Source organism: Chiloscyllium punctatum, chromosome 28 (genome assembly GCF_047496795.1).
Source record: "Chiloscyllium punctatum isolate Juve2018m chromosome 28, sChiPun1.3, whole genome shotgun sequence".
Taxonomy (NCBI): domain Eukaryota; kingdom Metazoa; phylum Chordata; class Chondrichthyes; order Orectolobiformes; family Hemiscylliidae; genus Chiloscyllium; species Chiloscyllium punctatum.
The window spans coordinates 8,900,706-8,925,515 of record NC_092766.1 but is presented as its reverse complement, the minus strand read 5'-3'; the positions used below and the strand labels follow the sequence as shown (position 1 = coordinate 8,925,515).

General features: G+C 49.7%; 1 protein-coding gene across 2 annotated transcripts; it reads right to left on the bottom strand.

Annotated features, from left to right (window-relative positions):
* Positions 1 to 1,756: 1,756 nt before the first annotated feature.
* rnf115a (ring finger protein 115a) lies at positions 1,757 to 24,153 on the bottom strand. 2 transcript variants are annotated; one of them, XM_072548859.1, is made up of 9 exons: positions 24,015 to 24,153; positions 15,261 to 15,319; positions 15,079 to 15,136; positions 14,522 to 14,742; positions 10,370 to 10,438; positions 9,624 to 9,696; positions 7,335 to 7,428; positions 5,800 to 5,915; positions 1,757 to 5,171 (listed from the first exon to the last, which is right to left on the bottom strand). In XM_072548859.1, exons 1-9 carry the CDS (start codon positions 24,093 to 24,095, stop codon positions 5,040 to 5,042), a joined length of 903 nt encoding a protein of 300 aa, XP_072404960.1. In that variant the 5' UTR covers positions 24,096 to 24,153; the 3' UTR covers positions 1,757 to 5,039. The 2 variants fall into 2 exon arrangements, with proteins under 2 accessions (XP_072404960.1, XP_072404959.1); XM_072548858.1 differs by having other exon boundaries at positions 1,757 to 5,188; positions 24,015 to 24,129.
* Positions 24,154 to 24,810: the final 657 nt, after the last annotated feature.

The following is a 24,810-nucleotide window of genomic DNA, read 5'->3' as shown; positions in this document are numbered from 1 at the left end:
CTGGGAAAGTACGGTGAGCCATTCACCGCCTGACTGGGAAAGTACGGTGAGCCATTCACCGCCTGACTGGGAAAGTACGGTGAGCCATTCCCCGCCTGACTGGGAAAGTACGGTGAGCCATTCCCCGCCTGACTGGGAAAGTACGGTGAGCCATTCCCCGCCTGACTGGGAAAGTACGGTGAGCCATTCCCCGCCTGACTGGGAAAGTACGGTGAGCCATTCACCGCCTGACTGGGAAAGTACGGTGAGCCATTCACCGCCTGACTGGGAAAGTACGGTGAGCCATTCACCGCCTGACTGGGAAAGTACGGTGAGCCATTCCCCGCCTGACTGGGAAAGTACGGTGAGCCATTCCCCGCCTGACCGGGAAAGTACGGTGAGCCATTCCCCGCCTGACCGGGAAAGTACGGTGAGCCATTCCCCGCCTGACTGGGAAAGTACGGTGAGCCATTCCCCGCCTGACTGGGAAAGTACGGTGAGCCATTCCCCGCCTGACTGGGAAAGTACGGTGAGCCATTCACCGCCTGACTGGAAAAGTACGGTGAGCCATTCACCGCCTGACTGGGAAAGTACGGTGAGCCATTCCCCGCCTGACTGGGAAAGTACGGTGAGCCATTCCCCGCCTGACTGGGAAAGTACGGTGAGCCATTCCCCGCCTGACTGGGAAAGTACGGTGAGCCATTCCCCGCCTGACTGGGAAAGTACGGTGAGCCATTCCCCGCCTGACTGGGAAAGTACGGTGAGCCATTCCCCGCCTGACTGGGAAAGTACGGTGAGCCATTCCCCGCCTGACTGGGAAAGTACGGTGAGCCATTCCCCGCCTGACTGGGAAAGTACGGTGAGCCATTCACCGCCTGACTGGGAAAGTACGGTGAGCCATTCACCGCCTGACTGGGAAAGTACGGTGAGCCATTCCCCGCCTGACTGGGAAAGTACGGTGAGCCATTCCCCGCCTGACTGGGAAAGTACGGTGAGCCATTCCCCGCCTGACTGGGAAAGTACGGTGAGCCATTCCCCGCCTGACTGGGAAAGTACGGTGAGCCATTCCCCGCCTGACTGGGAAAGTACGGTGAGCCATTCACCGCCTGACTCCCCAAAGCCTGTCCTACAAGTCAGGAGGGTGATGGAATACTCCCATTTGCCCTGGATGGGGGCAGCTCCAACAACACTCAAGAAGCTGGACACCATCCAGGACAAAGCAGTTGCTTGATTGGCAGCACATCCACCTCCTTCAACATTCCCTCCCTTTGCCTGTGCGCCTTGTATTGCTTCCCAGACTGATTACAGGATGTAATAACATTCAAACCTGCTGTCTTTATCTGGATTGTGGAGACAAGAGATGTAAAAAAAAAACAGTGCCTTCAAAACACTTACAGCTGTGACTTTGACATCTCCCTACTGCTTCGTTTATTGTTAGGTCTAAATCCTGGAACACCGTTGCTAAAAGCACCGAGGAGCACAGTCACAACAACTTTGGTTGTTCAATATGGCTACTCACCACCACTGAGAGGGAATGGGAGATGATGTACGAGAGCGAGCAGGTGACTTGGAAGGTGAGCAGATCCAGAAACCCTAACCAGTTGCCCCTTACTTGACCACAGGGGTACTGAGGCCAGTAAGAACTACAGGCTTGGCTGGGATCTGCTAACTCATCACAGGTCAAGCTGAAATCTGGGACCTTCTTGCTATGCAGCTTATTATCCAAAAGCTGCAGAAGGTACAATTTGCAGACAGGCCGGACCAAGTGGAAACCATCTCTCAACAACTTTTTTTTTGGTTTATTTACAAAATAAAAACTTTTAAACCAATAACAGATTAAACATTTACAACTACAAAAAAACAGAATGCAATACCAGATGACTGTCTGCCAATGAGCAGCACTATTCCATTCTGAATTAATTTTATTTCAAGTGTTTGACAGTAGTTCTTAATGCAGAGTTTTGGCTCCTGTTTCATTTTGAACTGCATCACCAACTAATACATTCATACAATACCTTGGGTGGGGATAGTATAGTGAACAAGAAAGGCAAGCTCTAAGAAAACTAAGTAAACCTGAATGAAGGCAGTTACACAGCAAACACTGTTCTCCCAGATGCGCCAGGATAAGGAAGCAAATTTGTTCCTGTCTGCTATAATAGTTTGCTGGCACTTGGAGTTGGAGTCAAAGCCAGGGACACAGCCATACTTGTTTGGGTGAATTTTAGACAGGAACAAGATCTGTAAAACTAAGCTGGCAGATGCAATTAACTGAAGCAGCTCTTCAGAAGAGCTGGCAGAGGTTTGACAGGCAAATTGGCCTCTTCTGGCCTGAAAGAATCTGTGCACATATTGAAGGTTCATATTGTACTCAGCTTCTTTCCAAACCATGCTGCAGGTTTAGGGCTGGAGCATGGGTGATAACATTAATGCCGGCCTGTGCAGTCAGTGCTTCAGTGATACCTCTCCACCCTCAGAGGAATCAGAAGTGTACCACTCCCCTCATGGCTGGATGGTGGAACTGTGCAACTGCAGATCACTCCACAGGCCCATGTCCTAGATCAGAATTTAAACTGTGAATCATTTTAACACCATTAAAGCCAATACCTTGCATTGTACAAATGAAAATCAGAATAAAAACCAGTGATCAATTCAGTGGCTCTTGGATTATACTGCTGTGCTCAGTCACAGATTGGTCACTGTTCAGAGTGGATCACACTACCAAGACTAACTAAACTTCATGCATCACCATCTACAAACCCATCCAAGTTACAGCCAACTTTGTTGCGTTTGACATTTTAACATGACAAAAAAAAATCATTGAAATTGGCCAGTGATGTTTAACACTGTGGTGCCATGTCATTATTCCCCAAACCTTGCTTCCTTCCACATTCACTCACTCACAGCTCAAAACCTAATACCATTCAATGTCAACAACTACCTGTGTATCATTGAGGCTGTGATCTCTCTCTTCCTCCCCCTCAATACTGAATTACTTTAAGACCCTGTCATTAATGCTGCTGTCCTCTTTGCTGTAAGCCAACACACATTCTGCATGGCCCTGAAGTTTGAAGAAAATGAAAAGTGGAATTCTCCTTCACAAATACCAGGAGTGGCAAAAGCTGAAGACTTTCTGCTCCTTGGGATTTATGGGCTACGCTGTTAATCCAAGGTTTGTTTAACCCTCAGTTCCTCAGTCACATCCTGCATGATATAAACAAATGCTTTGTGGAGAAATATGAAAACTTGCCAAATCGAATTTATGACAACCATCAAGCTGATGAGGTTTGATCTCCTGCTGACACTCAATCTGGAACTGAAACGCTGAGAGAGAGTGGCCAGGTATCAGAAGACCTGCTCATCCAGGGCATGTTGAGATGGAGGAAGGAAAGAAGAGGTCATGAATTTAGAGAGCTCTGCTCTCCGATTTCCAATTGCTTCTCTTCTTTGACTATGCTATAATATTACTACCCACTTGGGGATACAGAAAGGGAACAGAGGAAAGCAGTAACTAGGTCAGTCAGTCAGCGGCTGCCAGCCTGGGAGGGGGCAAGAGGAAACATACTGTCCCTGCACTGACTCCTATGCTTCTGAATCCCACTGACTTCCCTTCCTAGGCGCTCCCATCCTTTCTGCTCAAAGACACCATTTAATAAATGGATTGTACAGGGATTGTACAGCTGGAGGCAGGGCAGCTTAAAGTGGCCAGACACCTCGCTGCAAACACAAGGTATTTATGAGAGCTGGAGGGTAAAAGAGAGAAACCAGTGATTTGACCTGGCTGCTAACAGGCTATTCTTCAGAAGATAGCTCTTAAAATCAATCTCGGATTGGCTCATAAGGGTAAGGAGATTTTAAGAACTGGCTCAAGGAGGTCTGAGGATTTAGAGAGTAATCCCTTCCACCTGCACTAAGGGTATTACCCTAAAACTATATCAGTATTTATATTGAAAACTGAAAGGGCAATCTTAGATTTGGGGGTTGAATGTGTAGATCAGTACTGGAACCATGCACCTGCAACATCCAAATCAGGCACAAGATAACCCCTTCCTGTCAGTCTGTGAAAACTCACTGGTTAAGATTAGATTTGATTCTTTACAGTGTGGAAACAGACCCTTCGGCCCAACCAGTCCACACTGACCCTCTGAAGAGTAACCCACCTAGACCCATTGCCCTGTGACTAATGTTAACTGGTAAAGGGCTGGGGGCAGGGAGGGAAGCAGAGTCCCTGCTTCTGCTGGCAAGTGCACAATGCGAATGGAAAAATTATTGATGAAGCAGCCTACAGCTGAACAATCTGCTCACGTACGTGCTCTTGGTTCACCGATGATGAATAACTACTTCACAAGACATTGAGGGTGGGGAGCACTTGTAGACCTGGGGGACAGACAGAGACAGGAAACTGGGGGAAGGGGCAACAGAAAGCATCCAAACAGATACGGCCTGGTGGCCATTTGATTGGAAAGCTACATTAGAATAGACAGCATTATTTTCAAACATCTATTATAGGGTTAAGAAATTTGAGTATAAGGTTGTCAATCAGTTCATATGTAGCACAATGGCTTGGGGAGGGGTTATTGGTTCCTTTTTGTGTCTTTTTCTGTCTTGTCACTGTCACTTTTAAGATTGAGTAAAACCCACACCCCACCTCACTGTTAAATTGAGACTTTCCTGCAGCATTTACTTCCAAGAGATTCACAACTTCCCTCTCACTGCAAAACACAAATATACCTGGCGAGCTCTGAAAAAGTGGCCTTTCTCACCCGGTGAAATTAAAATCAACTTCCCATGGTCTTCGAAATAGAGCAAAGTTCAAACAAACTGAGCGTAAAACTACGATCTTTGTGCAACCATTGAAAAGCGAATCAATGCCACATTGTTAAACACATAATTCACACAATGAACGATAGGCCTCTGTAAATGCCATCAGTTTGGGAGTAGCCACACACTCTGTGGTCCCTACCCACTTGTTTCTTTAATATATACCATTTACAACAGAAGTAACAATATTACTGATCAGGTTATGCAGGGATTGGGGTGCGAAGTACTTCCTGCAGAGTCCTTCAGTACGCCCAGGGGTCTCGCTGTCGGTTTTCACTGCTACTCAAGTTACCAGATAACTCCTCTGAGGTTTGCCGGTGACCCATGGTGACCTCTCCATTCAAACTCTTGCGACACACGGGACAGGTATCATGCTGAAACACAGTCGTGTCTGAGAATTAAATAGTGCAAATCCTAAAGTAATATGGCTTCAGTTGTGAACTGCATCATGTATCTTTCACTCTAGTTTGTATTAATGCAGACTCTAGGAGGAGGATTACAATTTACTCGACTGCTGTGATTCAGGAAACTTTTGCAGGACATGTTACCACTTTGATTCTGGATTAGTGGTGCTGGAAGAGCACAGCAGTTCAGGCAGCATCCAAATAGAAGCTCCTTGGATGCTGCCTGAACTGCTGTGCTCTTCCAGCACCACTAATCCAGAATCTGGTTTCCAGCATCTGCAGTCATTGTTTTTACCATGTTACCACTTTGATTCAAGCAACCAACCCAACAGTCAGAACTTTAAAACAAATCAAGTTACAGACAAGAGAATTCGGAGGATGGGCAGATTTCCTGGAAATCCAGAGGGAAACAACTTCCCAGTCGGGAACTGGGGAGAGAGACTCCCCAGTCAGTCTTAAGTTTCTTGTAGTCTTTGTGACTACTCCACAAGTCCCATTCCTTCACAAACACAAGTTTAACTTGGAGAATGGACTGCAGGGGAGGAGAGCAAACATGTGGAACATTTCAGTGAGAAGATTGCTAGGCAGGATAGCTCACCAGTTCTAACCAGGGTACGATGCAGTCGCTGTGGAAGAAGTGGTTACAGGGAAGTTGTCGAACCTGTTCCTCAAGAAGATAATCCTCTTTACAAACTGGACATTCTAAACCGGAATCTACAGCAATGTAAGTCAGAGATTTATATTAACACACAAGGAAAAACTTCACTTCATTCCTTACTGTGCAAAGATCTACAGTTCCCTATTATCACCTCCCTGAATTACATGTTACATCCATCCCCATGTGAAGCGCTTCATTTTGGTAAATGGTCCACACATCTGTCCATGACACAGACTTGTCCAGTCCTGGCACAGAGTATCACTTTTCTCTTCCATCCCAATCGCTCCCCAACGTCCCATCGCCCAATGTCCCATCGCTCCCCTAACATCGCCCCCCAACGTCCCATCGCCCCCCAACGTCCCATCGCCCCCCTAACATCGCTCCCCTAACATCGCTCCCCAACGTCCCATCGCTCCCTTAACATCGCCCCCCAACGTCCCTTCACCCCCCTAACATCGCCCCCCAACGTCCCATCGCTCCCCTAACATCGCTCCCCAACGTCCCATCGCCCCCCTAGCATTGCTCACCAACCACCCATCACTCCCCTAACATCGCTCCCCAACGTCCCATCGCTCTCCAACATCTCTCACCAACCTCCCATCGCTCCCCTAGCATAGCTCACCAACCTCCCATCACTCCCCTAACATCGCTCACCAATGTCCCATCACTCCCCAACATCCAATCACCCCCCTAACATCACTCACAAATGCCCCACTCACCAACATCCCATCACTCCCCTAACATCTCTCACCAACGCCCCATCGTTCCCCTAACATCGTTCACCAAACCCCCATCGTTCCCCTAACATCGCTCCCCGAAGCCCCACCGCCCTCCAATGTCTCATCACCCCCCTTCACTCCCCTAACATCGCTCCCCAATGTCCCATCACCCCCCCTAACATCGCTCCCCAACGTCCCATCACCCCCCCAACATCGCTCCCCAACGTCCCATCACCCCCCCAACATCGCTCCCCAACGTCCCATCACCCCCCCTAACATCGCTCCCCAACGTCCCATCACCCCCCCTAACATCGCTCCCCAACGTCCCATCACCCCCCCCAACATCGCTCCCCAACGTCCCATCGCCCCCCCCAACATCGCTCCCCAACGTCCCATCGCCCCCCAACGTCCCATCACTCCCCTAACATCGCCCCCCCAACGTCCCATCGCCCCCCAACGTCCCATCACCCCCCTAACATCGCTCCCCAGCATCCCATCACCCCCCCAACATCGCTCCCCAGCATCCCATCACCCCCCAACATCGCTCCTCAACGTCCCATCACTCCCCAACATCCCATCACTCCCCTAACATTGCTCCCCAACGTCCCATCGCTCCCCTAACATTGCTCCCTCATGTCCCATCACTCCCCTAACATCATTTACTCACTCTCTTCCTGCCATGTCTTCCCTAACTTCTCTTGCTAAAGCCCCCTGCTGTCTCTCCCCTAGTACCCTCCCCCCTCAAGTGACACATACCAATCTGCTCCTGCGTGATATGCACTGTTGGGAGAGCTGTGATTTTGTCTTTGTCTGCTGGAGGCGGCCCCGTGTTTTCTAGTTGTCCCAGAAGCTGTGAAAGGGAAGCAGTGCTTTGAGATCAATGATAAGGCTGGTTCTCAACCTTTAATATGTTAAGGGACTTGTTCCTCTCTTCTCCAGACGCTATTCTCTAAGGATTCTTTGTGAGAGGGAGAATTTAACCAGGGAGAGGGAACAACACACATGTGTATGCGCGCAGACACGCATATGCACAGACACACACACACATATGCATAGATATGCACGCGCGCTTGCATACGCAGATGCGCGCATATGCACAGACATGCACACACATGCAGGCATTTGCACAGACACAAGCACGCACATATACGCAGACACGCACGCATATGTAGACAGACACACGCATATGCACAGACACGCATGCATACGCACAGGCACAGACACGCATGCATACGCACAGGCACAGACACGCATGCATACGCACAGGCATGCATACGCACAGGCATGCATACGCACAGACACGTACGAATTCGCACAGACACATGCATACGGAGACAAACGCGCACATATGCATAGATACGCGTGTCTCGGCGCACGTGTCTGTGCTTATGCGTGTGTCTGTATCTGTGCACGCATATGCACAGACACACGCGCACATATGCGCAGACAGACACACGCACGCATATGCAGAGACACACGCAGATGCAGACAGACACGCATATGCACAGACACAAACGCACGCATATGCACACAGACACTCACGCATAGGCAGAGACACAGGTGCAGGGACACATGCTCACGCGCAGGGACACGCATGCACAGACACACGCGCGCATATGCACAGAGACACATGCATACGCACAGGCACAGACACGCATACGTACACGCACAGGCACAGATACACACGCGCGTACGCATACGTAGACACGCATATGCACAAACACGTGTAGGTGCACCAGCATAGGCACGGGGACACACGCACGTGCACTGACACACACACATGCACAGACAGACAGACGCATACGCACAGACGCGCACGCACAGACACACACACACACACGCACAGACACACACGCATACGCACAGACACACACGCATACGCACAGACACACACGCATACGCACAGACACACACGCATACGCACAGACACACACACACACACGCGTGCGCATATGCACAGGCACAGACACACACACACGGACACACATTCTTGCCAGCCAAGGTTAGCAGATTGAAACGATTCTCCCAGTAACTAGCCAGCTTCTCAGTGCAGCCTGGCAATTGAAACTGGAGCACACCCTGCTCTTAACGGTACTGTATTGCGGTGGGTGACAGTTTGCTCATCAATCCATCAGAGACTGTACAACCTTCTCTCAGTTCATCTTTCGACCAAGATCCTGATGGCTAACCAGACCAGTGATTGTGTCTGAACCTCTCCGAGGAGGGTGCGATGTGGAACATAAGACCAGCCTGCTATTACTAAGATCAGGTTTGAGCCAATATAGTCCTGTGGTGTCTCTGTGATGCCCAGCAGAGCACTTCTAAATTAATCCCTACAGTATGGAAACAGGCCATTCGGCCCAGAGTCCACACCGCTCCTCTGAAGAGCATCCCACCCCCTCTACCCCTGCATGTCCAATAGCTAATCCACCGAGCCTGGAGACTAGGAGCAATTTAAAAATGACCGATCCATCTAACCTGCACATCTTTGGACTGTGGGAGGAAACCCATGCAGACACAGGGAGAATGTGCAAACTCCACACAGACAGTCACCCGAGGATAGAATCGAACCCGGGTCCCTGGTGCTGAGAGGCAGCAGTGTCAACCACTGAGTCACCTGTGTCGGCTGTTTTGCTGCGTCCATCCACAGTTCCCTGTGTTGAGGTACACAGACCACTGGTCCACCTGTAGTAGCCAAATTACAACCTAATCAGATGGAAACAGCACAGAATCTGAGAGAGTGTTTGATATAGACGTGGACGCCCAGACAGTAGTAAAAGCTTCACAGAAATAGGGAGAGGCAATGTGGATGGAACGAGAGAGAAAGTCAATAACTAATAAGACAAAAGGGATCTGTGAGATGGTGAAACTGGGGAAAAGCAGGAAGCATGGGCAAAGAACATTCACCTGAAAAACTCAGGACTTACATTCCTGGGTGTTACAAACTTAACAGTCTTTAAAAAAAAAACTCAAATCTTTAGACGTTCCTCAACTGCATGAAAGCTAAAACAGAGCAACTGGAACAGAACTGGCCGTCGTTCTCACCTGTGTAATCACTGCATCAAGTCCACTCTGCCCCCAGGCATAATCAGCAGGGTTTGAGTGTAGCATCCCGCTCCTCACAAAGGGAGAGACAGATTAGGAACATTTCACCATCACATGAAGAAGTCATCCAACTGTTTATTACACCAAACCCTGCACTCCCACAAACAGACAGCACAGGGCCAGATGCAAAGAGGAGCTCCCTCTGTTAAAGTCAAACTAAAGCTTCTCTACTCTTTTAAACTGAAAGTAACCACATCCCGCCCTCACCCAACACTTCCAGTATGGAGTTAGATACAGAGTAAACCTCCTCCTACTATCTTAAACAGAAAGTAAAGCTCCCTCTGCACAGTCCCTATCAAACACTCCCAGGACAAGGATCATACAGAGTAAAGCTCCCTCTGCACGGTCCCTATCAAACACTCCCAGGACAAGGATCATACAGAGTAAAGCTCCCTCTGCACGGTCCCCCTATCAAACCCTCCCAGGACAAGGACAACACGGGGTTAGATACAGAGTAAAACTCCCTCTACACTGCCTCCATGACAGCCTCCCAGCACGGGGTTAGATACAGAGTAGCACTGTCACTCTGCTTACATTTGTATGAAATCATTCATTTGGCTGACAGTGTTTTGGGGCTTTTCCTCTCCATTACAGCCTCTTGAAAAGCACTCTCCTGAAGTGGTCAGGGTGGTGACAGTGTAAGGCATATGGTGTGGAAAAGGATGAATGATGTAAACTGCACTTACCAGGAGAATGTCTGCTGAGAGCCTGAGATTCCTGCATTGAAGAGCCCAGCAAACAGCTGCTGGATTATTCTGCAGATACATAAAAGACAAGAATTATGCAGAAGCAGAGAACCAAGCAGCTACATGGGGAGCATCCACATACCCATGTCAGCATTGCACTCCTGGGACATCCCTGGAGTTTTAATGTTTTGAATTTCTTTATGGGATGTGGAGGTGGGTTTTCTGACACAGTATATAGACAGACCAACAAGGGACAGTGCCATGTTGGATTTGGTACTGGGGAATCAACCCAGCCAGGTGTTAGATTTGAAGGCAGATGACCACTTTGGCAGTAGTGACCACAATTTGGTTATGTTTAGAACAGCAATGGGCAGAAATAGGTATATACCACAGGGAAAGAGGTATAATTGGGGGAAAGGCAATTCTGATGTGATTAGGCAAGGTTTAGAATGCATAGGATGGGGAAGGCAACTGTAGGAATTGGACACAGTTGAAATGTGGAGCTTATTCAAGGAACAGCTACTGCGGGTCCTTGATAAGTATATACCTATCAGGCAGGGAGGTAGTTGTCGAGATTTGGAGCCATGGTTTACTAAAGAAGTTGAAGTTCTCGTCAAGAGGAAGAAGGCAGCTTCTGTGAGGATGAGGCATGAAGGCTCAGTTAGGGGGTTTGAGGGTTATAAGTTAGCCAGAAAAGATCTAAAGAGAGGGCTAAGAAGAGCCAGGAGGAGACATGAGAAGTTGTTGGGTGATAGGATCCAAGGAAAATCCTAAGGCCTTCTATAAGTATATCAGGAATACAAGAATTACTAGAGTAAGAGTAAGATAAGGGCCCATCAAAGACAGTAGTGGGAGGCTGTGTTTGAAATCAGAGGACATGGGGGAAGCACTTAATGAATACTTTTTGTCAGTATTCACATTGGAAAAGGGCAGTGTTAATGTAAGAATGTGGAGATACAGGCTACAAGATTAGATGGGATTGAGATTGACAAAGAGGAGATTTTAGCAATTTTGGAAGATTTGAAAATAGATAAGACCCCTGGACCAGATGGGATTTATCCTGGGATTCTCTGGGAAGCCAGGGAGGAGATTGTAGAGGCTTTGACTTTAATCTTTATGTCATCATTGTCAACAGGAATAGGAAAAGAAGACTGGAGGATAGCAAATGTGGTTCCCTTGTTCAAGAAGGGGAGTAGAGACAACTCTGGTAACTATAGACCTGTGAGCCTTACTTCGGTTGTGGGTGCAGCGTTGTAAGAGTAAGGATTTATAATCACCAGAAAGGAATAATTTGATTAGGGATAGTCAATATGTTTTTGTGAAAGGTAGGTTGTGCCTCACTAACCTTGTTGAGTTCTTTGAGAAGATGACCAAACAGGTGGATAAGGGTAAAGCAGTTGATGTGGTGTATATGGCCTTCAGTAAGGTGTGTGATAAGGTTCCACACGGAAGGCTATTGCACAAAATAGAGTTTTGGGATTGAAGGTGATTTAGTGGCTTGGATCAGAAATTGGCTAGCTGAAAGAAGACAGAGGGTGGTGGCTGATGGGAAATGTTCATCCTGGAGTTCAGTTACCAGTAGTGTGCTGCAAGGATCTGTTTTGAGGCCACTGTTGTTTGTCATTTTTATAAATGATCTGGAGGTGGGCATAGAAGGATGGGTTAGTAAATTTGCGGATGACACCAAGGTAGGCAGAGTTGTGAATAGTGCTGAAGGATGTTGTGGGTTACAGAGCGACATAGATAAGATGCAGAGCTGGGCTAAGAAGTGGCAAATGGAGTCTGATGCGGAAAAGTGTGCGGTAGTTCACTTCGGAAGAAGTAACAGGAATGCAGAGGACTGGGCTAATGGTAAAATTCTTGGCAGTGTAGATGAACAGAGAGACCTGATTGTCCAGGTGCATAAATCCCTGAAAGTTGTCACCCAGGTTGATAGGGTTGTTAAGGAGGCATATGGTGTGTTGCCGTTTATTGGTAGGGGGCTTGAGTTTCAGAGCTAAAAGGTCATGCTTCAGCTGTACAAGACATTGATTAAGGCCGCACCTGGAGTATTGTGTACAGTTCTGATCATCGCATTATAGGAAGGTTGTGGAAACTTTGGAAAGGATTCAGAGGAGACTTACTTGATGTTGCCTGGTATGGGAGGAATGTCTTACAAGGAAAGGCTGAGGGAAGTGAGGCTGTTTTTGTTGGAGAGAAGAAGGTTGAGACATGACTTATTTGGGCGTATAAGATAATCAGAGAGTAGGATAGGGTGGACAGGGAGAGCCTTTTTCCTCGCATGGTGATAGCTAGCACAAGGGGACATAGCTTTAAATTGAGGGGTGATAGATTTAGGGCAGATATCAGAGGTAGTTTCTTTACTCAGGGTGGTAGGGGTGTGGAACGGCCTGCCTGCAACAGTAGTAGACTCGTCGATGTGAAGGGCATATAAATGGACATTGGACATGCATGTGGATAATAATGGAATGGTATAGGTTAGACGGGCATCAGATTAATATCACCGGTCGGCGCAACATCGAGGGCCGAAGGGCCTGTACTGTGCTGTAACATTCTATGCCCTGCACTAATTGCTCTAGAGAAAGCACTGCAGAGCTGCTTTCTCACACAGCTGTGGTGCTTGGGATGCAGAGGCACTGACAATACAATTGGAGAAGGAAGCCCAGGATTTGGACCCAGCAACACCAAAGGAACCATAATATATTTCCAAGTCAGGACACAATGTGGCTCGGAGGGGCTGGTGTTCCCACGTATCTGCTGCCCTCATCCTTCTAGATGGAAGTGGTCATGGATTTGGAAGGTGCTGTCTGAGGATCTTTGATGAACTTCTGCAGTGCATCTTGTGAGTGGTACATACTGCTGCTACTCTGCAATGATGATAGAGGGAGTGAACCTTGAAGGTGGTGGATGCAATTCTAATCAAGTGGGCTGCATTTTTTTGTGGATGATGTCAAGCTTCTTGTGTTATTCTTGGAGCTGCACTCATCCAGGCAAGCAAGAAGTCTTTGATTACACTCCAACTTGTGCTGGTGAGTGGCGGGTAGGTTCGGGGGAATCAGGTGGAGTTACTTGCTGCAGGATTTCCAGCCTTTGACCTGCTATTGTAGCCACTGTATTATATGACCCATTTAGTTGAATCTCTGGTCACTGACAACCACCCAGAATGTTGATAGAATCTCTACACTGCAGATAGAAATCATTCGGCCCCATGAATTCTGCACCGACCCATCAAACAGCATCCTACCCTATCCCTGTTACCTCACAGTTAATCCACCTAGTCTGTACTCTACAGGGGAATTTAGCATAGCCAAATCCATCTACCTTGCACATCTTTGGACTGTGGGAAGAAACCAGAGCACCCAGAGGAAATCCACACAGACATAGGGAGAACTAGCTAACTCCACACAGTTACCCAAGGCTGAAACTGAACCCGAGTCCCTGGCAGTGTAAGGCAGCAGTGCTAACCACTGTTATACCATGCTGCCCCAGTGATAGTGGGGGACTCACTGATAGAAATGCCATTGAATGCCAAAGGCTGACAATTAGATTTTCTCTCATTGGTGATAATCATGCCTGGCACTTCTTTGGCATGAATATTATTTGCCACCCATCAGTCCAATTGTTGTCCAGGTCTTGCTGTGTATGGGCAGAGTCTGTTTCACTGGCAGAGAAGGGTTGTTTCTCCCTGCCTCTGGAAGTAGTTACTGTGTTGCATGCCATTTCCAGTCACAGCCAGGCACTAGCTCAGGGACCTGGCTTAGGGCTGTGGGGTCAAATATTCAATCAAGACTCCTGCTCTTGATCACAATCAGACACAGTTGCTGATTTTCACCATGAAAAGGATGGATTGTGGCTGCAATGTTTGCTGCTTCAGATCACACATGCAGTGAGTATGGACAGCAGTAAACCCTGCTGGGGAGAGTCAACCCCTGGGCAAACGGACGACGAGTCTCAATGCAGAGAGTAAGTGGTAAAAACTGATCACTTCTCCTGACTGGCCTTCACTCATAACAGCAAACACAGCTTGTGTAAAATACCACGCACACTGGAACATGAACGTGACTTGGAGAGACTGAACAAGAAAATATTAAGAGTCAAGACAGAACAAAATGAGTCCAGCTAACCCAGCTAGTGGTTTACTGACTGACATACCCTTCAATGGCTGGAGACCTCTCTGGGCGTGATGCTCCGCGGGCACGATACCTTCTGGCCATTGGTAACCTCGTGTGTCGGCTGGGACCCCAGATATCATTCTGCTGGCTTCCTCGTTCCAGGTCCCCACCATCGTGATCTAGAGACGTTCCACTGCGCAAGGGTCTCCCATCAACAAACAGGAAGGTCTGGTCCAGATTCAGGAAGGTGCGATCCCATAGCTGCACAACAGAAACTGAACTAGAACAGGGGGATCTGATGAAATACATTACCCACCAGCTCACCAATGGTTACACCATCAGGCCATGTGACAGCTCTCCAGAGTGAGGAATCAGCCAGTGATCCCACCCCCACTGCAGGATTGTGCATTGATGATCCTTGCTGAAACGGGAAACATTACTGAACTGAACTGAGCTGTGATATTTCACATGATGCACTCCATCTCTACAATAACTGGGATTGATGGTAAACCTGAAACCATCACAGAACACACAACAGGAACGTCCCCTGCCAGTCACACACTCTCCAACATTTCAATTACTCAGCTACTGACTTACCTCGGCAAACTGTGTGGCTGAATCATCATCAAGACCATTTGTTCCATTGTCCAAGAAACTGCAGAGACACAAGGAGAGTACACAGGCCCAATGAGAATGTCTTCCCATAGTCATCAGATGTATCTCCCATCAACACAATCTGTCTCAGTAGGCACTTCAACGGTTGTCAAGGCTCCACCTACCTTGTTTCGTCTGTGACTTCCTCTATAAAGCCGGACTCACATCGAGGACAGGTGTACTCCTGTAAGACAATAAACTAGGCACATGAAAAGCAGCCTGACAATCACATTAACAAGACAACAATGGGGAGGTTTCCAGAGAAGTAGGGAGAGAGTCCTATCATCCCCAGAATGCGTACCAGAACTGGGAGGCTATGTCCTCTGGTCCTAACTCTTGCTTACTGGTGTAAAGACCTTCTCCATGTCCACTCTATCCAAGCCTCTCAATATTGGGTGAGTTTCAATCAGATCCCCCTCATCCTTCCAAACTCCAATGAGTCCAGACACAGAGTCCACAATCGCTCCTCACATGACAAGCCTTTTCTTCTCTAGATCATTCTTGTAAACCTGCTCTAGAGCCCCGCTGATACCAGCACTTGGTTATTTAGATATAGGGCCGAAAACTGCTCACAATTACCTGAACTGGGATGCTAGTTTGTTCAGGACCCAAATCCCTCTGTGTTATAGCTTTTTGCAGATCTTCTGAATTTAAATAATAATCAGCTCCTCTGTCTCATCAACCTGATGGAGGTTTTTGAAGAAAGGTGGTAAGGACAAGCCAGGGAACTATAGACCGGTGAGCCCGACATCGGTGGTGGGCAAGTTGTTGGAGGGAATCCTAAGGGACAGGATGTACATGTATTTGAGTTAAGAGTGTAGTGCTGGAAAAGCACAGCAGGTCAGGCAGCATCTAAGGAGCAAGAAAATCATCCGGCTTTTGCCCGAAATGTCAATTTTCCTGCTCCTCGGATGCTGCCTGACCTGCCGTGCTTTTCCAGCACTACCATCTTGACCATAATCTCCAGCATCTGCAGTCCTCACTTTCACCCTGTACATGTATTTGGAAAGGCAAGGACTGATTCGGGATAGTCAACATGGCTTTGTGCGTGGGAAATCATGTCTCACAAACTTGATTGAGTTTTTTGAAGAAGTAACAAAGAAGATTGATGAGGGCAGAGCGGTAGATGTGATCTATATGGACTTCAGTAAGGCGTTCAACAAGGTTCCCCATGGAAGACTGGTTAGCAAGGTTAGATCTCATGGAATACAGGGAGAACTAGCCATTTGGATACAGAACTGGCTCAGAGGTAGAAGACAGAGGGTGGTAGTGGAGGGTTGTGTTTTTCAGACTGGAGGCCTGTGACCAGTGGAGTGCCACAAGGATCGGTGCTCGGTCCACTACTTTTCATCATTCATATAAACGATTTGGATGTGAGCATAAGAGGTATAAGTTTGTGAGTTTGCAGATAACATCAAAATTGGAGGTGTAGTGGACAGCAAAGGTGGTTATCTTGGATTACAACAGGATCTGGACCAGATGGGCCAATGGGCTGAGAAGTGGCAGATGGAGTTCAATTCAGATAAATGCGAGGTGCTGCATTTTGGGAAAGCAAATCTTAGCAGGACTATACACTTAATGGTAAGGTCCTAGGGAGTGTTGCTGAACAAAGAGACCTTGGAGTACAGGTTCATAGCTCCTTGAAAGTGAAGTCGCAGGTAGATAGGATAGTGAAGGTGGTGTTTGGTATGCTTTCCTTTATTGGTCAGAGTATTGAGTACAGGAGTTGGGAGTCATGTTGCGGCTGTACACGACATAGGTTAGGCCACTGTTGGGAATATTGTGTGCAATTCTGGTCTCCTTCCTATCGGAAAGATGTTGTTAAACTTGAAAGGGTTCAGAAAAGATTTACAAGGATGTTGGCAGGGTTGGAGGATTCGAGCTACAGGGAGAGGCTGAACAGGCTGGGGCTGTTTTCCCTAGACCGTCAGAGGCTGAGGGGTGACCTTGTAGAGGTTTACAAAATTATGAGGGGCACAGATAGGATAAATAGACAAAGTCTTTTCCCTGGGGTGGGGGAGTCCAGAACTAGAGGATATAGGTTTATGGTGAGAGGGGAAAGATATAGGAGAGACCTAAGGGGCAACATTTTCACACAGAGGGTGGCGCATGTATGGAATGAGCTGCCAGATGAAGTGGCCGAGGCTGGTACAATTACAACATTTAAGAGGCATTTGGATGGGTATATGAATAGGAAGAGTTTGGAGGGATATGGGCTGGGTGCTGGCAGGTGGGACTAGATTGTGTTGGGATATCTGGTCGGCATGGACTGGTTGGACCGAAGGGTCTGTTTCCATGCTGTACATCTCTATGACTATTCTTCTTGCCAAATATATAACCTCACATGCCCCACATGATATTCCCTCTGCCAAGTTTTCTCCCTCTCATTGAACCTGTCTACGTTCCCACTGTTGATTGTTTGCATCAACCTCACCAAGTCCTTTTTGTCCTATCTGCAAACTTGGCCACAGTCACTTCCCTCAGCCAAGCCATTCATATTTATTGTAAATAATTGTGGACCCAGCAATGATCCCGGTGGCACTCCAGGAGTTACAGGGTTACCATTCTGAAAATGACCCCTTTTATCCAGAGTCACTGATTTCACAACCAGTGGATTAGTCTGAAGCTCTGCCACCCTGCTACACCCAGTTGTGAACAGTGGTGAGCAATTAAACAACTCATTGGACGTGGTGGCTCTCTATATCTTCAATGATGGGGGTGCCCAGCACATCAGTAATGATTGGGCTGATATTGGACAGGCTAACATATTCAGGATGTGGGTTCGAATCCCACCATAGCAGATGGCGAAATTTAAATTTAATAAAAATCTGGACTAAAATGCTGGTGTTAATGGTAACCATCATCAACTGTCACAAAAACCCACCTGGTTTACTAAAGTCTTTTTGGAAAGGAATTCCACTCTGACTGATGTGCGATTGGGTCTGAAACACCCTCGGGGTAATTTGGGATGGTTAATAAATAGTGGCCTAGACAGTGACACCCACAAAGCACTCACAAATAAAATAAAATCTTCAGCTACTTCATCAATGACCTTCCCTCCAGCATAAGGTTGGAAGTGGGAATATTTGCCAATGGTTGCACCATGTTCAGTGTCATTCACAACTCCTCAGATACTGCAGCAACCCATGTTCAAATCTAAGAAGATCTGGATAATATCTGAGCTTGTGTTAACAAGTAACAAGCAACATTCATGTTACACAAATGCCAGATAATGACCCTCTCCAGTAAGAGTTCATCTATTCACAACCTCGACATTCAATGACATCACCATCACTGAATGCCCCACAGTCAACATCTTGGGGATATCACTGACCAGAAACTGAATTGGAGAAGCAGTCTAAGTATTGAGGCTATAAGAGCAGGGGAGAGGTTCGAAATCCTCCAGCAAGTAAAACACCTCTTGACACCCCAAAATCTGTCCACTACCTACAAAACACAAGTCAGGAGTATGATGGAATATCCCCACTTTCCTGGATGAGTACAGCTCCAATAACACAAGAAGCTTGACACCATCCAGGACAAAGCAGCATTTCTGACTGGCCCTATGTCCACAAGCATCCAGCCCCGCCACCAGAAGCTAGCAGGAGTGTGTACAAGATGCACTGCAGATATTCAAAGATCCTTAGACAATGCCTTCCAAACCCATCTCCACTTCCCATTGAGAAGGACAAGGGTAAGCAGATATATAGGAATACCACCACACACAAGCCACACACCATCCTGACTTGACAATATACCACTATTTCTTCACTGTCACTGGGTCAAAATGCTGGAATCCCCTCCCTGAGGACATGACAGGTTAACCTATGGCACATGGACTGTTGCAATTCAAGAAGGTAGTTCACCACCACCTTCTAGAAAAACAAAATGCATCAAACAAGGTGCACATCCAGATCAGAGCTGCAAATGCATATTTATATTTGCAGACCATTTACAGAAAAACCAGAAATGATGGAACTATTTGGATAGTTTATGGTTTGAAAATGTTTTTTGACCCTGAGATTTCCTGGAAATGAAATCAGTGATTTTATGGTGTGTTGTGCTTTGTCTGCTGTTTCCTCCAAAGTCACTTGCCTTCTGAAAAGACCAGCAAAGTTGTGAGGGTCATGAGAGATGGTTTATGACCTTTGCTGGGAAAAAAACTGAACTTTGAGAAGAGTTTGGGAATTTTCTGGTAGTGGTAGCTTATCAACTCTTTCTAGACTTAGTTTTCTGTTTTTCAGATTGAAGTGGTCAGTAAGAAAGTAACCCCAGAAGCTGAAAGTCTCTCCTCACTTCTCACAGCAGAATTTGCCTTGTGACCCCTAATAAAGCTTCTGTACACATATTTCTCAAAGCTGCATTTCTGACTGGCCCTATGTCCACAAGCATCCAGCCCCGCCACCAGAAGCTAGCAGGAGTGTGTACAAGATGCACTGCAGATATTCAAAGATCCTTAGACAATGCCTTCCAAACCCATCTCCACTTCCCATTGAGAAGGACAAGGGTTGCAGACATAAACCCTAGAAGGCTAAACTATGAGCAGTTTCCAAAGATTTGGATCTATCTTGATTTCAAACTGATGTGAAGATCTTTATCAGATAACAGCTGACTCCAACTTGATTTCATAAACAGGAAACTCAGTGGCAATTACTAAATCTTGGGGGAAGGAGGGGTTATTGAGTGACAGTGTGAGGGAGCTGGATTAACATCAGTAAAGATACAGTCAGTAACACAGGGCATTGGGGGGACGGGTTACTGAGTGACAGTGTGAGGGAGCTGGATTAACATCAGTAAAGATACAGTCAGTAACACAGGGCATTGGGGGGACGGGTTACTGAGTGACAGTGTGAGGGAGCTGGATTAACATCAGTAAAGATACAGTCAGTAACACAGGGCATTGGGGGGACGGGTTACTGAGTGACAGTGTGAGGGAGCTGGATTAACATCAGTAAAGATACAGTCAGTAACACAGGGCATTGGGGGGACGGGTTACTGAGTGACAGTGTGAGGGAGCTGGATTAACATCGGTAAAGATACAGTCAGTAACACAGGGCATGGGGCGGGGGGGGGAGGAGAAGAGGGGTTACTGAATGACAGTGAGGGGGATCTGGATTAACATTGGTAAAGATACAGTCAGTCAGTAACACAGGACACTGGGGTAGGAGAGGAGTTACTGAGTGACAGTGTGAGGGAGCTGGACTAACATCAGTAAAGATACAGTCAGTAACACAGTGAGCTGGGGTGAGTGACAGAGTGAGTAATCAGGATTAAGATCAATAGAAATACAGTCAGTAACAGAGGGTTCTGGGGAGAAGAGCTTCCTTTTTATTTACCCATTGGATATGAGCATTGTGGACTCAGTCAAAATTTATTGCCAATCCCCAATAGCCCTTGAGAAGTGGTAGTGAGCTATCTTCTTAAACGCTGCAGTTCCTATGTTATAGGTCGACCCACAATGCTGTTACGGAGGGAGTTCCAGGATTTTGACCCAGTGACACTAAAGAAACAGTGATATACTTCCAAGATGGTGAGTGGCTTGGAGGGAGCTTGCAGATGGTAGTGCTGTCCCTACGTAACTGCTACCCTTGTCCTTGGGGAGTCGGGAGGTGAGTTGCTCACCAAAGTATTCCTCACTTCTGACCTGCACTTTTAGCCGCAATGTTATATGGTGAGTCCAGTTCAGTTTCTGGCCAATGGTAACCCCCAGGATATTGACATTTGGGGATTCAGTGATGGCATTGCCACAATAACATTGTCTCTTATTGCCTGATATTTGTGTGGCGTGAATGTTACCACTTTTCAGCTCAGACCTGGATATTGTCCAGGTCTTGTTGCGTTTGGACATAGACTGCTTCAGTATCTGAGGAGTTGCAAATGTACAGTGCTCAGAACCAAGCATTAGTGAGTGTTCCCACTTCTGACCTTATGAAGGGAAGGTCACTGATGAAGTCATTGAAGATGGTTGGGCCTAGGACACTACCCTGAGGAAATGTTACTGAGCGACAGTGTGAGGGAGCTGGATTAGTATCAATACAAATAGCGTCAGTAACATTGAGCCCTGGGGAAGAGGGAGGTGGACTAATATCAGTAGAAATACAATCAGTAACACAGGACGCTGGATAGGAGAGGGGTTGCTGAGTGACAGTGTGAGGGAGTTGGATTGATAACAGAAGAGATGCAGTTAATAATATGGGCATTGGGGGAGTGGCATTACTGGTCGACAATGTGAAGGAACTGTTGACATCAAAAGAGATGGCCAAAAAGTAGAATTTTAAGAGAATATCAATTTGACATAATTGTTATTAATTCAGCTCATTCATATTTTACATTCAGAATTGCAATCTGTTCCACATTCCATCAGCATCACTGTTTGAAACAACCGAAGTATTTAACCAGGCTCCACAATACAATCACCAACTTTGCACAATTATTCAGACCGCTTATGAACTGCTCTCTGAAATCTGACATATATATTGAACTGCAAGAGTCACACTCAACATAACCATTAATTTCAACCATTGTAAAAGCAAGTGCAACTCTGAACCCAATGACTGAACACAACATAATTCACTGGAGGCAAGGCTTGGCTAGGACTGGCCATGCACGAGGAAGAAAACGCTAAAGTATTCAAGGACCATCACCTCTGGATAGGGGAGAGATGGGAGATGGAAGTTTACATGGAGATGGTCAGCATGGGATTGGGGCATTTCATCTCCATGGTGACCATGGGATGGGGAATCTCCTAGATGACCATGGCAGGTGGTTGGAGGTGGGGGAGACACTGTCCGTAGTGACCATGGGGATGGGGGAGACACTGTCCTTAGTGACCATGGGGATGGGGGGAGACACTGTCCGTAGTGATCATGGGGATGGGGGGGGGGAGACACTGTCCGTAGTGACCATGGGGATGGGGGAGACACTGTCCGTGGTGATCATGGGGATGGGGGAGACACTGTCCGTGGTGACCATGGGGATGGGGGAGACACTGTCCGTGGTGACCATGGGGATGGGGGAGACACTGTCCGTGGTGACCATGGGGATGGGGGAGACACTGTCCGTGGTGACCATGGGGATGGGGGAGACACTGTCCGTAGTGACCATGGGGATGGGGGAGACACTGTCCGTAGTGATCATGGGGATGGGGGAGACACTGTCCGTAGTGACCATGGGGATGGGGGAGACACTGTCCGTGGTGATCATGGGGATGGGGGAGACACTGTCCATGGTGATCATGGGGATGGGGGGAGACACTGTCCGTAGTGACCATGGGGATGGGGGAGACACTGTCCGTAGTGACCATGGGGATGGGGGAGACACTGTCCATGGTGATCATGGGGATGGGGGGAGACACTGTCCGTAGTGACCATGGGGATGGGGGAGACACTGTCCGTAGTGACCATGGGGATGGGGGGAGACACTGTCCGTAGTGACCATGGGGATGGGGGGAGACACTGTCCGTAGTGACCATGGGGATGGGGGGAGACACTGTCCGTAGTGACCATGGGGATGGGGGGAGACACTGTCCGTAGTGACCATGGGGATGGGGGGAGACACTGTCCGTAGTGACCATGGGGATGGGGGGAGACACTGTCCGTAGTGACCATGGGGATGGGGGGAGACACTGTCCGTAGTGACCATGGGGATGGGGGGAGACACTGTCCGTAGTGAGCATGGGGATGGGGGGAGACACTGTCCGTAGTGAGCATGGGGATGGGGGGAGACACTGTCCGTAGTGAGCATGGGGATGGGGGGAGACACTGTCCGTAGTGAGCATGGGGATGGGGGGAGACACTGTCCGTAGTGACCATGGGGATGGGGGGAGACACTGTCCGTAGTGACCATGGGGATGGGGGGAGACACTGTCCATGGTGACCATGGGGATGGGGGAGACACTGTCCATGGTGACCATGGGGATGGGGGAGACACTGTCCATGGTGACCATGGGGATGGGGTGGTGGGGAACAGTCTCCATGGTGACCATGGGGAGGGGGTGTTGGAGATTGTGCTGAGCCCCCACTCCCCGGGCAGGGGCAGGGTCTGGGGCAGGGGCAGGGGCAGGGGCTGGGGCTGGGGCTGGGGCTGGGGCTGGGGCTGGGGCAGGGGCTGGGGCAGGGGCTGGGGCTGGGGCAGGGGCTGGGGCAGGGGCTGGGGCAGGGGCTGGGGCAGGGGCTGGGGCAGGGGCTGGGGCAGGGGCTGGGGCAGGGGCTGGGGCAGGGGCTGGGGCAGGGGCTGGGGCAGGGTCTGGGGCAGGGTCAGGGGCAGGGGCAGGGGCAGGGGCAGGGGCAGGGGCAGGGTCTGGGGCTGGGTCTGGGTCTGGGTCTGGGGCAGGGGCTGGGTCTGGGGCAGGGGCTGGGTCTGGGTCTGGGGCAGGGGCTGGGTCTGGGGCAGGGGCTGGGTCTGGGGCAGGGGCTGGGTCTGGGGCAGGGGCAGGGTCTGGGGCAGGGGCAGGGTCTGGGGCAGGGGCAGGGTCTGGGGCAGGGGCAGGGTCTGGGGCAGGGGCAGGGTCTGGGGCAGGGTCTGGGGCCGGGGCCGGGGCCGGGGCCGGGGCAGGGTCTGGGGCAGGGTCTGGGGCAGGGTCTGGGTCTGGGGCAGGGTCTGGGGCAGGGTCTGGGGCAGGGTCTGGGGCAGGGTCTGGGTCTGGGTCTGGGTCTGGGGCAGGGTCTGGGGCAGGGTCTGGGTCTGGGGCAGGGTCTGGGTCTGGGTCTGGGGCAGGGTCTGGGTCTGGGGCAGGGTCTGGGTCTGGGTCTGAGGTGAGTGAGTGACACTGACCCCCCCCCCCCCCCCGGGGGGAGGATGAGCGGTTTCCTGCGGCAGGGGGATGTGGAGGCGGTGAGGGTGAGTGTGCGCTGGGCGCTGGGCCCAGGGCCCTGTCTTACCGGCAGCTTGGGGCACACCTCTCCCTTGCAGCAGTGACAGAAGAAACGAAGCGGAGAGACAGCCGCCGCCGCCTCCGCCATCTTACCCGCTGACGTCAGCGCCCTCCCGGAAGCCCACGAGCCACCCGGAAGTGGACCCGCTCGGGTTTGGGAGCGGGAGGGGGGCGCGCCGCCATCTTGGTGCGGGGCAGAAACCGGATGTTCCGGCGGAGTCAGGCTCCGGCTGCGGGCCGCCGGAACCAAGGAGCCCGGAACATAAAGTTCCGTCACCGTCGGCGTGGGGAAGGCTGAGGTGGGGATGAGAAGAGAGTGAGGCTCGGGGCCTGGGGGAGAGAGAATCCGCTTCTTCATAAACTGTGGTGAGTGTGAGCTTCATAGAACGGGCGGGGGGGGGAGGGAGAGAGAGGGAGGGGGGGGGGGGAGGGAGAGAGGGAGGGGGGGGGGGGGGAGAGAGAGGGAGGGGGGGGGGGGGGAGAGAGAGAGGGGGGGGGGAGAGAGAGAGGGGGGGGGGGGAGAGAGAGAGGGGGGGGGGGGGGGAGAGAGAGAGGGGGGGGGGGGGGGGGGAGAGAGAGAGGGGGGGGGGGGGGGGGGGGGAGAGAGAGGGGGGGGGGGGGGGGGGGGAGAGAGAGAGGGAGGGAGGGGGGGGGGGGGAGGGAGAGAGGGAGGGGGGGGGGGGGGGAGAGAGAGGGAGGGGGGGGGGGGAGAGAGAGAGAGGGGGGGGGGGAGAGAGAGAGGGGGGGGGGGGAGAGAGAGAGGGGGGGGGGGGGGGGGGAGAGAGAGAGGGGGGGGGGGGGGG